Source organism: Uloborus diversus, chromosome 2 (assembly GCF_026930045.1).
Source record: "Uloborus diversus isolate 005 chromosome 2, Udiv.v.3.1, whole genome shotgun sequence".
In the NCBI taxonomy this organism is placed as follows: domain Eukaryota; kingdom Metazoa; phylum Arthropoda; class Arachnida; order Araneae; family Uloboridae; genus Uloborus; species Uloborus diversus.
Window position 1 is genome coordinate 27,647,324 of NC_072732.1, and position 17,728 is coordinate 27,665,051.

Consider the following 17,728-nt stretch of genomic DNA (forward strand, 5'->3'; position numbering starts at 1 on the left):
ATAGCTTTTGATCATTACGCTTTGGAAAAAAATGTTTGAACAAAATTTATAGGTAATAATATGATAATAGTCATTTTCTTGAAATGGATCAACAATGTAATGACGTTCACTTAAAGTTTTTACTACCATAATGCAATTATTTGTTACAAAAGTTTATAATTCGTTTGTGTCGGCGATTGTCTACAAAATAATGTTAATGCTTGGCTAACTATTTAAGCTTTAAATAAATCAGGAATAGTATATATTTGAACTGATATTTTTCTCGCAGCGGATATTATTAACGTTTAATATTACTTTTGGTTTTTATTTTTAAGTCTTATATAAAGGGCAATCTTCTAATGTTTCGATGGTTCGGTCCGAAATATTGTTACAGTGCATTCCATTACAGTGTCTACACATAGACGTGCAATCGAACCTAGCTTTACGACAGATACATTTTGAAACACATAATCTTTTCAATTGCAAGATACTAATTGGAGAAGTTCACTTGAAGCAGAGGTAATCTTCATGAACTAAGGAATCAGTCTGTTGCATGAAGTATAATGTCAACCCCACTTTTCTGGGGGAAGTTTAAAACCTAACCAAGTTTGAATCTGGTGTTGACCCTAAAAACTCTGGTGGAAACCTGAAAAAGATGTTGACGAGTGACGTCTGAAGTTGGTGGACATTTTTGTGATTACTTGCTTTTCACAAACCTTTATTTAAACTTGGTTAGGTTTTAAACTTTCATCAGAAGAATGGGTTTGGAAATATATTTCAAGCGACAGACTGATTCCTAAGATCATGACAATAACCTCTCTGCTCCAAGTGAAATTCTCCTACTAATATCTTGCAACTGTAAAACATTGTGTTACAAACTGTAGCTGTCGTAAAATTGGGTTCGATTGTACGTCTATGTGTGGACACTGTACTGGAATGCATCGTAACAATATTTCAGAACAAGCCAACAAACTGTTAAATGACCCCTTATAACAGAAAAATTGTAGTTATAATAACTTGATGACTTTTTTTTTTTAATGCAACCTGTTTTTCAGAAACCATTTGCTACAGTCCTCGAGTTGTAACATTTCGCAAAACAACGGTTCACACTGATCAGTTTCATGGGCCGGATGTGACCCGTGGGACGTAAGTTGGGCACCACTGGTTTATAATATTATAAGAAGTGAAATAAAAAAAAGATATACTGCGGTATCATCATTAGTTTTCGAGCTGTAAGCGTATAATCATAATACTGCAATTGCAGTGTTTCGGACGGGGCGGGGGGGGGGGGGGGGAGCAATAGGAGTCGGGATTTTGTGTTTTTTTTTAGTGTATACTTTGTACACCAACATCTTGAAAAAAAAAAATCAGCTTTTCCCTATTTAGTTGGGACACGAAAAGCGTATAATCATAGTACTGCTCTTGCAATGTTTCGGAGGGGGTGGGGAGGAAAGCGAGAAGGGTGGGGATCGGGGCTTTGTACTTTTTAAAGAATACATTACGTACTAACATCCTACCAAAATTCAGCTTTCCCCTAATTAGTTGCGACACGAAAAGCGTATAATCATAGTACTGCTCTTGCAATGTTTCGGAGGGGGTGGGGGGAGAAAGCAAGAGGGGTGGGGGTCGGGACTTGGTATTTTTTTTAATGTCTACTTTATGTACTAACAACCTGCAAAAATTTAGCTTTCCCTAAATTAGTTGCGACACGAAACCTTTATTGACTGGGCTATATTTTCTTTTATTCTTTCACGAATTTTATCAATGAAAAATAGGGGGACCGTATACATCAGTCGAATGTCAGGGGGTTGTATGTACATTACAAGAAACTATTTACAGGTTACGTTACTAGATAATTTTAGATGAAAATAACGCAATAAATGCCAAATTTATCTAGATTACAACAAATTAATCACAAAAATAATTACTATTTACAGAATTTGTAACAATAGTAATAGCACATTACGTGTATTATATATTAAAAAAACCAGCAGTAATTAATGAATTTTTGTTCCGTATATTGACTCGTTTCCAAAATTAGAATTTTCCACTTTTAGAAGGGGCATTCCACGGTATTGTTGACATTTATGTAGAGTCCGTAACGTGACCTTTTTTGCCATAACTTTTTAATTAACCGTTTGATTTGCAAATTATTTTAATTTGAGCTGGAGTGTTGGTAGGAAAAGACCAAGATAAAATAATATGCTAATTAAACAGTAAATTAAAAAGTTATGGCAAAAAAGGTCACGTTACGGACTCTACATAAATGTCAAAAATACCGTGGAATGCCCCAGAAGCAAATTTTTATCCTCACGGCTCTCAAAAGAAGGTGATGGACGATGAAGATAAGTTGTTGCATCACTTTCTTCGATGTAGATTTCTGGAATAATATTCTTTTTCTTCAGTAGATTTCTAACACTCATCACTCGCAAGGACTTTTTGTGTTAAACTGTATCCGAACAAAACTGCATAATTATAATAGGGAAGTTGCAACCTATTAAATGTTCATATTTTGGCTATTGGATATTGTTAATTGACCCTCAAAACTAAAAAATTCACTATCGCCGAATTTTAAAACACCGTGCTTGATTTTTAATGAATTTTTAAAAATCCACGCGCAAAAGTGCGCTCTTCTGAAACGTCACGAGCCTACGTCACAGGGCGCGAATGGGCAGCCTTCCGCCGAAGATCCCTTGTTTTCGCTAGGAACATTTTGAGGCACTGATATTTATATTTTTTAGAAATTCAATAATCCTTTTGAACACACTATGGAGACCGGATTCGTTAAAGCACAATCTAAATAATCTTTCTCGTGTAACATCAATGATGATATTCGAATATTTTCGAGAGGATGAGAGGTTTAATGTTCCAGAAACGCGAGGAGTTAAATGCGAGGAGATAAGCCTTTTACGTTTCGCCTTCGAAGTCGAATGCGTGACCTTCGGCTTCTCCTCTGCCGGAAGAGCGCATGATGTCACTTCCTGTGCCATTTGACGTCACAAGCGCTTGAACTTTAAAAATTAATTTAAAAAAAAAAACTACTTATCGTATCGCAAAATTTTTTTCACCTATGATGTTCATACATGTTACTCTATCATATAAAAATAAAATTGAAAAATCGAAAACTTCCCTATTGTAAAGAATTTTGAAAAGAGCTCGTAAAGGAATAAGAACTAACAAGTTTATCGTAAATTTCAATCCAAAGGGCTAATAATAAAAATCAAACACTAACCTCTCCTGCTCAAGAGAAAATGATAATATTGGAAAAGTATCGTCTCTCGGAAAAAAATTACAACTAGCTATAAATCTTAAAAAAAATTATAATGATAATACACTCAATCATGCTTGCCAACTCTACTGTTTTTAACGGGAGACTCCCGTTTTTTGCTTGCATCTCCTGATTTCCCGTTTTTTTACGATTTTCTCCCGTTTTTGCAGCTTTTCAGTCAATCATCAAAAAGTTTCACTTTCTTCTCAATAGATGGCGCCCTTTTCTAGTCTACCAATGTCAGGGAATAAGAATTTTTCCAATTAATAACTCATTTAGTAAAAATTAATTTTTTGGATGCTTTCCACATTGCATGTTCAACGAAGCACGTGCTTTGCCGAAAATTGCAGCAGATTTCAGTCCTTTTGCATCTTGAAAATTTTTCAATTATTTTGAAAATTTGAAGTTATTTTAACATGTGCTACCCTATACCTTCTTATTTTATATTTTATTTTCATTATGCATTGATTTTTTTTTTTTCGGATTTTAGTAATTAAAATTTTTGTAGCTACTTTTTCGTTAGAGACTGGGTTATGTACGAAACTTTAAACAAATTCTCTCCTTATTATTTGTTTTTCCTTCTCAGTATATTTTTCTTGCTGCTACCAATTAGCTTACATCTGCCAAAAATCCCCATTTCACTTTGAATTTGGTATTCATGTTATTTAAAAACATAATTCAATAATTCTGTTGTGAAGATATGTGGCTGGTGAATCACCTATATAGCTCTAGTGGAATCTCCTGTTTTTTTTCCTTCAGGGGTTGGCAAGTATGCACTCAATACAAAAGAAACACATACACAAAAGGATTTTTCCAAAAATAACACGCAAGAGACCGAATTATTTGAAGATGAAAGAGAAGAGGTGTATCGCGCATTGTTGACAGTATCACCGACCTGCGTGAACTCAGAAAGAGTATTTTCAACTTTTAGAAAGTTGAGCGTTAAATTATTTCCAGACTTAGAGGCAGTTCAATAGATGCCTTATGTTTTTAAAAAATATTGGTTTTTTGTTATGACATTTGTTCCTTCATTTTATATTTGTTCACAATATGTTTTCAGAAATGATACAATTTTTGTACAAAGATATGAAATGAGGCAACAAAACAATGTTTTCAAGCATTTTTTGAGAAATTTCAAATGCCGGTATTAATACCGGTATCACGTTTTAAAAATACCAAATACCGGGATTGAACTTTTGGTCCGGTATTGTAATCCCTAATCACATTAATAACGGTTGGAATAGTAGTTATGAAATGTCGGAAAGCGTAAGCTTTAAGCTAGCACATGGCTCAATACTCTGAATGTTCTCAAAAATTCCAGAAAATATGTGAGTATCCTGTGAAGACTTTGGGATGACTCCCCCCCCCCCCATCCATACTTGTTTTTTTGACCGTAGAAAGGTACCAAAACTGATTATGTGTATCCCCCCCCCCCCCGATCTTTTTTTTATTACCCTTCTACAGAAAATAATATGAGATATGAAACCACAATCTACTACTAATAGAATCTTCGTTTATAAACAACAGTCTAATTTTTCCCACGGGTTTCTGTACAGCTTGAAAAAATTTTCCCAACAATCTATCTTGAAATATATTCTGTTAGTTTAAGAAAGGATAAGCATTTTTACATTGAAATCCCAGAGAAGAGTCCAAAGAATATCAATTGATTTTCCAAAACCATTTGCATAACTAATTGGCTGTACCCCGCACACTGGCGCTTATGAGCTTAAAAGAAGCCCCTTCTCGACCTCCCCCCCCCCCCCCTGAAGTAAAAAAAATCATTATGTTGAATTAAGGGCCCACAACTCCAAGCGTATTCCATGTTGCCAATGAAAAATCCGTTAAAAAACGACAACTGTACCTCAAAGCCTCCCCCTTCCCCTGAATTTAATTGATTTGCGTATTAAATTTACAGGGTGCGGCGAAAGGTATGCCCTCATTTTGGAATGCAATAAATAAAATACTATTGAATGTAGAGGATTGGAATTTTTTTATTACCTTTTGTACTTCAGTTTTTACTTCCTTTTACAAAAAAGGAAGTATTGTATTCGCGAAAAAAATTTCACTCAAAAATCGGCCTTAATTTCCATTTTTCTCACCCCCGAATGAATGTTGAGTTCTTTTTTCGACCCGACCACACATGGATATGTGCCTAAAAACCTACAGACACCCGAAATATCCATTTTGACAACCCCCGAGTTAATTACAACGAATTTTCTCGTGACGTCTGTATGTACATATGTATGTGTCTGTGTATGTATCTCGCATAGCTCAAAAACGGTATGTCCTAGAAAGTTAAAATTTGGTACGTAATGGTACCAGTAGTACTAGGTACCACTAGGTCCTAGTGGTACCTAGTTGTGCACCTTCAATTTTGGTTGCAATCGAATGTTTTTAAGGGGGTCTTTTGCCCTTTTTTGAGGGGAAATCATTGTTAATTTCGATGTAAACTCAAGTGGTGTTATAATTTGTCGGACGTTTGGCAATATATCGCCAGTCTTTAGGTCGCCAAGTTTTTCCGCCAACTTGGCTTAAAATTTGGCGATTTTTTTAATTTTAAATTTGATTTTAATTTGACCACTGTTGGTGATATTTAGAGAGTAAACAATTGAATCACATTAAAATTGCCAATGATGGAGAAATGACATTAAATTGGAGTAAAAGGAAGTCATGTGATGCACACATCACCTCGTTTTACATTAACGTTTAAAAACGATATCTGCAAGATGGCGGCCGCCGGTAGCAATGCACTGATACAGCCGATTTCGGAAGCTTCTGGTTGCGTTTTGGCACATCTGAATCGGAATAGCGTTTACCTCTTCGATGATTCTCCTTTTCAGTTCTTGTAGGGTATGGGGACGACCCTACAAGAACTGAAAAGGAGAATCATCGAAGAGGTGAACGCCATTCCGATTCAGATGTGCCAAAATCGGCTGCATCAGTGCATTGCTACTAGTGATGTGCCGGATCGTTAGTAAATCCGCGGATACGGATACGGATCTTAATTTTTTTTTACCCAATTCAACTATCCAATTGTAAAGTTCGTTGCGGAACGTATTCCCGTCAGAATAATGGCAGTTTCTTCAAAAAATGTCAACTGCGGCAAAAAATATAATCAAGACTATGATTTACTCTTTAAAGAAATCTCCGTTAAAATTGAGGGAGAGTTGGAAGGAATGGGTCAGCGCTGCATTAATGCTTGGATGATATGTGAAAAATTATTTCTAGCTTACTCGGTAGGTGTAGGATACAGGAGCAAGAGTGTAAAGCTGCTACTGGACAGGCTAGAAATAATTTTTCCCATTTTATTTCAGCAAAAATGCAGCGCTGACCCATTCCACCGAACTTCTCCGACCGACGAAATACAGAGCCGGGAACACCTTTACAAACAGTAAATAGAGAATTTAGTGTCACTTTTTTAAAGAATGTCTAGAAAAACAAAAATGAAGAATAGGAGAAACCCTAAATAAATAACAAAAACTAATATTAAATTAAAAATTAAAATACAAAACATGTCCCAGAAAGCTGACCTCATATTAAGATGAATTTCGCGGGTCAGAACACACATTTGTTAACAAATATGAACTGACAGCAGGTAAAAATTTTAAATCATTGAGCTTTTTCTCCTTATCTTCCGACTATGAAATCGCTACCAATCACGCGTATAAAGGCTAAGAATTGCATTTAAAATTTACTTAACGAGATTAGAGCTCCTACTGTAAATAAGTTGGAAGTTTCAAATATATAAATATCAAACGCAGAAAACTTCGTTCTTTCAATTAGGGACAACATTTTTAACGTACGGGTAAATTTTTACTATCATAATTGTGAAAAACGTTAAATCGGTTTTTAATTAATATCTCCGGTAGTTAAAGTTCTACGAAAACGAGGCTAAGTTAAGAATAGTTTCGATCAAGTCACCTTTTGAACGCAAAATGAACTGTCAAAATTGGTTCATCTATTTAGGAGCTACGGTGCCACAAAAATACATCTGATACACACTTTTAAAACTTATATTTCCTCTTCCTTTTTTAAACGGGGGGGGGGGGGGGTACGAATTGGCTTCTGAAATGATACCTTATAATTTAAATAGGGAATAAAACCTAATTCAAACGGAATTTATAAGAATCTTTTATTAAAATATTTAAAAAAATTTAGAATAGAAATGATCCGTTTAAGATCCGTTAAAGAAGATACGGATACAGATCTTAATTTTCCCTCGGATATCTACGGATATCCGGAACATCACTAATTACTACTGGAGGCCCCCATCTTGCAGATATCGTTTTTAAACGTTGATGTAAAAAACTGTTTGAAGTACTAAAGGTAATAAAAAAAATCCAATCCTCTATATTTAATTATTTAATAGTATTTTATTTATTGCTCTCCAAAATGAGGGCATACCTTTCGCCGCACCCTGTAGAAAAAAAACAGAAATCTCCTGCCTCGAAATAAAAGTTAGGGGGTGTAGTAAAATACGCAGGACAAAATGAAAATTGCTCCCCTTACCTTCAGAAAGAGGAAAATAATCAGAATGCTCCTTGCGACTATAACAAAATGAAAAAATTTTTGAAGAAAAGGGAGATTCCCCTCCACACATCTAAGAAGAAATAATTGAAAATACCCATTATAATTTGAACAAAGTATAAAATGCGAATCTCTGCTCACCCCGTAGAAGAACAAATTTAATTAAAATACCCACCCATCACATATAAAACAAAATAAAAATATCTGCCCCCACCTCAAAGAAGAATGACGTTAAAATAAAGACATATTACAATTAGAACATTAGTAAAATACCCCCCTCAACCGAAGGAGGAAGAATTCAAATAAAATGACATTCTAATCGAACTAGTAATGGGGGTTGGGAGAGGCATATGGTTAAGCAGACATGCGTGTACCGAAAATCAAAACTTTTATTTTATTTATTTTTATTTTTTAAGTATTTATTCATATACTAATGGTACCCCCGCACGACTTTGCCCGTAATAGAAAAATTAAAAGGTCTTTTGGTTCGCCTGTATATTTACAAATAATCTGTGGTGAATTTTCTCGCCAATTGGCTTGTAACCATGTTACGGTTCCACGTTATGATAATTTCGTATCTCGCCAATTGGCTTGTGCCCATGTTACGGTTCCACGTTATGATAATTTCGTAATTTACTCGTCATCTTATGATAGTTTTGTTCTTAAAATTGGAATGGAAAAAGAACCAAATCGAATTTTCGAAAAATCGCTTTGAGGTGCACACCCCCATGCTACAAACTAACTTCGTGCCAAATTTCATGAAAATCGGCCGAACGGTCTAGGCGCTATACGCGTTACAGAGATCCAGACATCCTCCGGACATCCAGAGAGACTTTCAGATTTATTATTAGTAAAGAAGATAAAGATTTATTTCTGAACTACTGTTATTAATTTGAACTTTTGTGGGAAAGTGCACTAAAAAACGATAGGAAAATACTTTGCATAACACAAAACTTGATGAAGTGTAGAAGAATGACGATTTGGCTATTCTTTACCAGAAGAAAATCATCATCATCATTATTATGAAACTAAGCACTTAATGATCAATGAAAAGGATAATGCTAAAGGATCGTACACAAATAAAATGATGTCACGTTTTAACGGGAGGATTACAGGGGTACTGAAATTGTCCTTTCTGACCCAGAAAAGTTATTTTGTCCGTTTGAGTGCATTATGAAAAGTGCTTAGTATTTTTTTTAAAAAATCTGTTATTTTTTACATAACATCAAGTTTATGAAAAACAGCGTGACGTGTGACAAGGGGAGGGGCGGAAGTCAAATTTGTTGAAAATGCGTTGTTGTCAGGGGTGCCCACAAGGGGGGATTATGGCGCAAGTTGCGCCATCAAAATTTTTGGGGGGGATTTTTTTTTCCAGAACATTTTTTTCTTTAGAACATGAAATTCTTGAATTTTGGAAAGAAAAAATATTTAAACTTACTGAACAAGAAATAGATGCATTAATAATACTTTTTTCACGTTCTCTTTAGGGCCGTCGCCAAGACGGCGGGGGGGGGGGGGGTGCTACACCCCCAGTTTTTCAGAAGTGGGGCCGCCAATTTCATTTTAGCGATGAAAACGAAAGAAGAGAAAGGGAAACTCTTCGCTGTTTTAAAAAATTAAAATGGTAATTAAAAATGAACAATTAAAATAATAGTAACAAAAAGCATTTTTTCTGTAAAATTTGAATGGAAAATGTAATTTTAAAATACAATTTGGGAACATCCATGATTCTCTTTTATTAAGAGTCGCGGAAATGTACGCTTCAAATATTTTTATTAACAAAAAAAAAAATAATAAAGTATTCAGTACAGTACACTCTTCACTAGGCCGTAAAGTGGGTATGTCTGCTTAGTCGGAAACTATGGGCTCGGCTCAAATTAAAGTATTGTGCATAGAGTAAAATTAGCATAATGGGAGGGAGGAAAGGCGACAAAACTAACATGGTGCACGCTTTGTCTCTCGACGGCCCTGGTTATACAAAATTATGCTTTATGGTTCTTCAGTTAAAAAAAAAAAAAAAGAAAAAAGAAACAAAGAAACAAAAATAAATAGGACAACTTCATTAGAACAGCCCATAGGATAGGGTTCGCCGAAACTTTCCTATATGTTTTTTTTTTTTTTTTTTTTTTTTTGATGAAAAATATTGTCCTGAAAATCATTGCTAAGTTGAGAAAAATGTATGGGTCGCCAAAATAAATGGGAAATAGAGAGGAAAAAAAATAATAAAACAGTTAAATGCAAAGAGAGATTCAATGTATTGTAATGAATACTCACACCAAAAGTTCTAAATTTTTGAATGTAAAAGTCGTAATTTAATCACAGCTTAATCAAGAGATGCAGGTGGCATATTTAAAATAAAATGAAGTGGAATAGAGACCTAAAGTATCGCAGAAAATTACCACATCCGTTCAAAATGTTAAAAGTCCTTTTTCCAAGGCAGCAAACGCTTGTATTGCAAGAAAACAAAAAATATTAGTTGAGGGGGAATTGAAAGTTTTACTATGGCAAATCCAAACAAATAATCGTGTTTGGCAAAGGAAAATTGGAAGAAAATATTACCACAATATGTTTATCAGTAATTAAAATTTACAATGAAGATAGGAGGGACGTAGCCAGACTAAAAGGAAGAGTGAGGAACTCCAAACCCTTCTTTTTACGTCCCCAAAGCTGGCCTGGAAGTGAGTTTTTAAAATTTAGGTTTTGAAAAAATCCCGGAAAAATTGTTCTCAAACCCCATTCTTTAGCCTAACGTCATTAAAGCTGGCCTACACCTGAGTATTTAGGACTGCAATTTCGAAAAACCATGAGAGTGCTCCCAACGTAACCTCCGAGAAATGCCCTCTCAATTAATCATTCATCCTCATTCAAGGTCGAATAAATTTCGTCTTTTGGACTTTAATTTAAAAAAAACTCCCTGAGTTGTTCCGAAACTGTCGTCCTCCAGATATTACCGGAGATCCTCAAAAATAACATTGTTAAGGCTTCAATTTAGAAAAATTTTCAGGGGAGAGATCTCCAAAACCTTCTACCCCTCTAGCAGTATTAATAAATCGTCTACGATTACTTTAATTGAATTTTCAATTTTGAAAATTTGCCAGGAGAGGACTCCGAATCTCTCCACCCATTAACGTTATAAAAAAATCTTCTAAAACTGCGGTTTCTACGGATCGAAATTTTTTTCGAGAAAATGCCTCTCTCTCTCTCGCCAACATCATCGAAAAATGTCTTAAATATCGCTTTTAGTGCATCAATTACGAAACATTTCTGGTCACGAGCCCCTTCAAAACTCCCTCCTCCTTTCATCGAAGGTTGGTTTAAATTACGTTTCCGGAGCTTTGATTTCAAGAAACTGGCGGTGCAATAGACTTTAACAAAAAAAGTCTACAATTGCGTTTTTAAGCCTTCAAAATTTCAAAAAATTTCGATGGGGGAAAATTCCCGAGGGAGAGAGCCCCTGGACCCCTCTTCTGAACATAATTAAATATAACGTACGATTGTGTTGGGAACTTAAATTTAGAAAAATTATCGGGAGATGCTATCCTCTGGAACTCTTCTCCCCTTCCTCCCAAACTTTAAATATAGTTTAAAACTGCGTTTTTATGTCTTCAAATTGCAAAATAATGCAAGAAGGTAGCCCTCCGACACCCCCTAATTCTGATTGAATATTATCCTAATGATTATTTATATTGCTAGTTCTAAGGTCTAGTAATATGACTATCCCTGCTAAACCAGAAGCCAAATCTTCTCTCTCTGCACATTCGAACATGCGTTTGAAAAAAACTAAGGGGCCGCAAAAAGCGTACCTCCCCCCCCCCCCCCCAGTTTTTTTTGAAATAGCGACAACCCTGGTGCTCTTTCCAAAATTTAATGACCGTGTCTCTTTTCCAATAAAAGGAGCTTCACAGACGACATGGAGTTGGTGTCCATTTCAAAGTTGGATCAGAAGATTTGAGCGCCAGAATAACATCCTCTTTATTATCAAGAGTCATCTAAAACTGCGTTTCTCGTCATGCAATTTTGAAAAATTTATAGGAGAGAGCCCCTGATTCCCCCCTCTTTCCTTAACACGATCAAAGACAAGCCTAGAATTGCGTTTTTGGAGTATAAATTTCAAAAAATTGCCGGGGGAATGGCACCGAAATTTACTTGCCACTGACATTATCAAGATATATCAAAAGTGTTTCTAAAGCTACAAGTTCGGAAATTTAAGTGGAACGCCCCTCTCCCTCCTCCCCACTGTCGTCAACATTATTAAAAAGTCGTCCTAAATTTGGTTTTTGGGGCTTCAATATCGAGAAAATTCCGGGAGAGCATTCGAAAACCCTTTTTCTTAACGTCACAAAGGTGGCTACAATTGCGATTTCAGAACTTCAATTTCAGAAAACTGCTTGTCTCCCAACCATAGATAGTGTTTTCAAGACTTTAATTTTGAAAATTTTCCAGGGGCGAGCCCTAGGATCTCTTCTTTCATAACATTACCACAGATAGTCTAAAACTACGTTTTTAGAACTACAATTTTGAAAACAAAGGAAAGTCCTCCTTAACACAACGGTAGACTATTTACAATTGCGCTTTTAAAGTTTCAATATTGAAAAATTACCGGGAAGGGGTCACCTAACCTTTTATTTTATTTTCCTAACATCACCAGAGATCGTATAAAACTGGTTTTAAAATTACAATTTCAAAACTTTTCTGGGGGAGAAACTCCCCGGACCCCCTATTTAATTGACAATAAATTTCCGTTTCACGGTTCATGTTGTATACATCTAGTAATGACTCCATCCCAAGCCAGAAAGTTGTCCCTCTAATCATTCATACGTTTGAAAAAAAAAAAAAAAAAAGGTTTAGCAAAATTCATGGGTACCCAAAATTTGTTTAAGGTCCACGTTTCAAAATCAGGGAAGGCAAGGCGGGTCAACAATCCAACAACATTTCAGTTCAAATGGTATTTGTTAGCGCTCCCCCCCCCCCCCCCCCCCCATGAATTTGACTGGAAATTAAACACTCTAAAAACTGTTATGTTTAACCCAATTCGAAAGCGAGAATTTTTTTTTTTTTGGGGGGGGGGGGAATTTGCGCCATTGAGCTTGGGGGGATGGGCACCCCTGGTTGTTGTTGACATCAATTATGTACAGGCTCGAAAAGAAATTGCGATTTGTACAAAATAATTTAGTGCATGATCCTTTCAAGTTTTATTTTTTCAGTGATTTTTTTTATGCTTATGTTATGAATCAAGTTCTGATTCGGTGTTTTTGTTCTTTATTCTTCTCATTAATTTAATTAGTATTTATTTATTTATTTATTCCAGAATCGGCCGGGTTGTAGCAGGGGGCTGGTCACGAATCATCTGGGGGAACTAGATGACATTGTGAATGTTTTATCATGTGGTGAGTTTTCTATTCATGAATTTTTTTGCGCAATTTCTACTAAGAATGTTTAAATTTATTTTTTGCAGCGTGTGAGTCACCTTTATAAAATCACTTTATTTAGTGTGCAGCCTGCACCTGAGATTTTATTATTATGTGTTTAATATATTGTATTGTAATTTTCATAATTATTCCCCCCTTCCCCATAAGAACCTCAAAAAATTTTAATCGTACTGGTTCTAGAATAATAGTGTGCTTGAATCCCATCACTAATCTAGAGCTACAGACACAATTTCTTTTGACAAAACTTGATTTTAATACATAGAGATACATACAGGTATTAATTCAGGAGAAAAAAACAATTAGCAAAAATATGGACAGTCCCAAACGATAAACGAACCCTTTTCAAACATCCCGTTTGCAAAACCGAAACATTTTAATGCAAGCGAGCTTTAATTATAGTAATTTATTTAAAATTAAGAAAAGGAAACAAATTAACTAAGGTAAGGTTTTTCGTAAAAATCAATTGAGCATGGATATAATGTTAATAAAATATTTTATGCAAGTATTGCACTCATAAAAACTTAATTGAATGATCCCTAAAACAGAAAAGCTCCGAAATTTAAGCTAACAATTTATATAAGTTTACACTGTGGTTATATATACAGAAATATTTTTGCCTGAAGTTTTTACCTTGAAAGAAATCTAAAAATAAAACAAAATATTTTTGTGTTTCGTTTTATATGCAGCCTTTCTAGTGCCCTATGCATTAAAATATAGAAGTTTTAAAAATATCTTTGAACATAATTAATTCGTTTTTAAAGAAATGATATGTGAAACAAATTTGATTTATTGTTTTGAAGCAGCATTACATAAAGGAAAATGAGCATTTAAGTAACTGACATCAACTGTTGAGCCAAATGATCCGAATCCGGTAGACTTAAGAGACGCTGGATATCCGGTATCCAGAAAACTCACTATCCGGTGCATCTCTAGTTTTACCAAATCCATTTCTCAAGAAATCTAAATGATCGATAAAATTTTATTTCATGTTTATATTCTAATGATTTTTGTTACATTAGTGGGAACTGCTAAGGGTATTAGGGCGATTCTCGAAAAAATGTCCCGTGCGCAACACTAAGTTTTTTATTTTTTTCCAACTAACCAAAGCCTTCAAAAAATAAGGCTGTTGGGGAATAATACATGCTTTAATATACTACAGTAAAGAACATTTTATCCGGGAACCAAAAAACCGGGAAACCAGAAAACCGGCAACTTTTTCCCGCCATTTTTTAAAAATAAGCATTTTTGGCAATTTTCGGGAAAATTAAGCATGTTTTTTTAATACAAAAAAGAATATTGAATAATTTCTTAATAAACACCACATTACCCAAGTATAACTCGAGAAAATGTTTGCAAACACCAACTTCAAGTGGTTATCCTTTTTGCTGAGCAAAATTTCCGAAATATTTTCTTGATGAAAAGTACATTAGTAACTCTGAAATTTTTGTCTTTTATTCTAACTGAAAGCTAAGGAAATGAATATTGTCGCATTAATTTCTTAATAATTTCTAAACAATTCTAATCTAATGCAGTATTTTATTGAATGGCCTATAATTGAAGGCGTTTAGCGTAAGTGACGTCGCGAAAGTGCGGGAAACGCCGAAAACCAGATTCGCGAATTTTCCGAATAGTTGATCGTGAAATCTAGAAATCCATTAAACGCAAGACTAATAAGGCTGCAAGAACTCATAAATCAAATTTCTGTTGATATTAACGAAATGCAAAAGCATTAGTTATCAATAACTACCGTAATCGGAAACACAAAACCTTTACAAAAAAAAAAAAAAAAAAAAAAAAAAAAAAAAAAAAAAAAAACGTGATCATGAAAGCGAATTCTTTTTTACACTATAGTAGAAAAATCGCACATTTAGGTTTAAAAACTTATTTTCTTTCGTTTTAAAACATCGAAAAGTGTTGGATTCCCCCCTCCCCCCAAAAAAAAGTATTATGAATAACTTAAGTTTTTTGGTGTTTAAATCATAATCTCACTATTAGTTTTTTAATATTTCGATATTTAAAGGCATTTCTGAACTGTTTTCTTCTTATTTTAATATGCATAACTATTTATTAAAAATTTACAAAGAATCGGCCAGTAGCGCGTTTTAGCGATCCAGAAAACCGGGAAATTCAGATATATTCGGGATAGCGATGGTCCCAAACTTCCCGGATAATTGGTTCTTTACTGTGTCAAAGCATAACAGTTAATCCCATATTTAATTAATAGTTACTTGAATAAAATAAACTTAGCGTTACTCACGGAACATTTTTTCGAGAACCTCCCATTAACATGAGCAAATATAAAAAATGACACATCTATTAAATGAAGGCAAGAAATCTGATGTGTGTATTAACTTCACTCTTCATCCGTGTAAAATATTCGATGTCTTTTTAACAACTGGAAAAAATAGAGGCGTCTACTCTTATTCGCGCATTCAAAGTAATACCTCTTAAATTCATATTTTTTGAGTTGTTTGGTATGTTAATAAATATTGAGTTTAACACTATCAAATTTAAAGAATTTCCATGATTTTGTTCGCGTCAGTTACTCAAAATTTGAAGGAAAACACGGTATTGTTTATAGGAACAGATATTCGCAATAACTACAATAAAAATAAATACTGCAAATAAAGCCGAGTTTGTACAAATGAAGTGCTCGGGGCAGATATGTGACAAGCCATAAAAGGAGTGACTTTTCGATCAAAACTTTTACTTTTGTTTCTCATTGCTAAAAATGAAATAAACATGACAACGGATTTTGTCATTTGGAGAAAAACATATCTGGTTTTAGTATTACAGAATATCGAATGTAAAATACCTTTGAAAAAATCTATAACTATCTTTTATAAGTTGAAAATTAGCTTACTGAAAAATTCACATTATGTGGCATATCACATTCTTACCCCCGAGCCCTTCAACTCTTCTGTAATAATAATTTCACTTTTCAAGTGAAATCGAAAAATAAAATAGTAATAATATTTTTTTCGGAAAAAAACTTTTTCAAAAAGCATTTTTTGGAATAGTTTTAAAAACTTTCGGAGGCGGTTTGAACCCTAATAACTTTCCCCTTAAATACGGCTCTGATCCACTAATATACCAATAGGACATCAGAAATTGGCCTGCAGTATATAGACAATGGGGCAAGCCCTGGTGTGATATTCAGAATAGGTTGAAACAAAACTTGAGATATGTAACTTCATTCACTACTCTAGTTGGAAAAAAAATGTTTTGGGGGACTCGCCTTGAAATTTTGTGGGACTCGCCAAAATAAAATTTGGTTAAAGCAAATTTCATTGCATTTAGACTCTTTTTGCAATTAAAAACCAAATATTTTGGAGTGCGGCGTCTACCCCCGCCCCCAACCCCCTAGCTCTGCCTACATTGTTAAAAAACTTTGAAAAAAAAATATTCTGGTTCATAAAATACGTTGTATTGCGTTTTGAAATAAGAAAGTTATGAGGCCGGACCCATAATAAACAGATTGCCCCCCCCCCCCGTTTTTCTTTATCTGTTACGTAACCGATATTTTTGGTAGTGTTGTGTCTGGTTTGGTAGTCAGGTGCTGCTTTAATATACTGTAAGGAAGTGAAATATAGGGGTAAAATTATGCAGGGAGCTCGGAAAAGTCATTTGTGACGGAACCCAAAATTTCTGTGCACGCCCCTGTGAAAAGCCAGGGAGAGGGGGGAGAAAGGATACCTGATGGTCCGGGCCCGAGCCTGAAGGGGGCCCAATATTTTTAAAACTAGGCTTGAAATGTAGGGGTAAACTATATGAATGGGGGCGAAAAAGTCATTTGTGAGGGTCCCAAAATTTTTGTGCACGCCCCAGGTGGTAAAAGCTAGCCTTTAATTTTCGCGATCACGTTGTAATCGCGAAATATTTCAACTTTCGGCTCTGTTCATACAAATTTCGCGAAAACACCGATACCTTTATTTTCGCGAAAACTGACACACTCGCGGTAACGTTAACTGACTCTTGTGCGATAGAGAGCCTGTTGAAATTGGTGTTGTACCGGCCAGCGGAACGGGCATCATCTAAGTCATAAAGCTAAGCGGTGCCGAATGAAGTGACCTGCGGCACGTTACGTAACTTCTCCTCGGAGGGAAAAAGGGGGGGGGGCTTTTCGCGCGTGGTCAAAAAGAAAGAATCGAGCGTGATCGTGACGTTTCAACGCCAGCTTTCTGCTCACGATTTCATCCGAACATCATCCCTTATTATCCTCCTCATTATCTGATAATGGCATTGCGTTACCACTGGCATTTTTCACATTTTTCGCCAGGACCGTGTATTGTCTGACATGTGTGGCCCCAAATTTGCCGTTGCAATCACTGAACATTATCTGGAGGAATATATCTATCTCCGACCGGCTGCCTCCCTCTCGGGATACCCTGTTTTCGATGCGTTTACATGGATTTTTTTTATGATGATTTTTAATAAGATCATTGGGCAGTGGTGCCCCACTGGGAAGAGGGGGTGGGGGGATCATGGTGCAATATTGCACCATTGAAATTTTTAGAGGGGTTTT

General features: G+C 35.2%; 1 protein-coding gene across 1 annotated transcript in view; it reads left to right on the plus strand.

Moving 5' to 3' along the window:
• Nucleotides 1-17,728, plus strand: part of LOC129216933 (uncharacterized) — a 103,711-nt gene that overhangs the window by 50,828 nt on the left and 35,155 nt on the right. Inside the window, exon 3 of the mRNA XM_054851150.1 lies at nt 13,083-13,161. Within this exon, the coding sequence (XP_054707125.1) occupies nt 13,083-13,161 (79 nt within the window). The remainder of the gene's footprint in view (nt 1-13,082; nt 13,162-17,728) is intronic.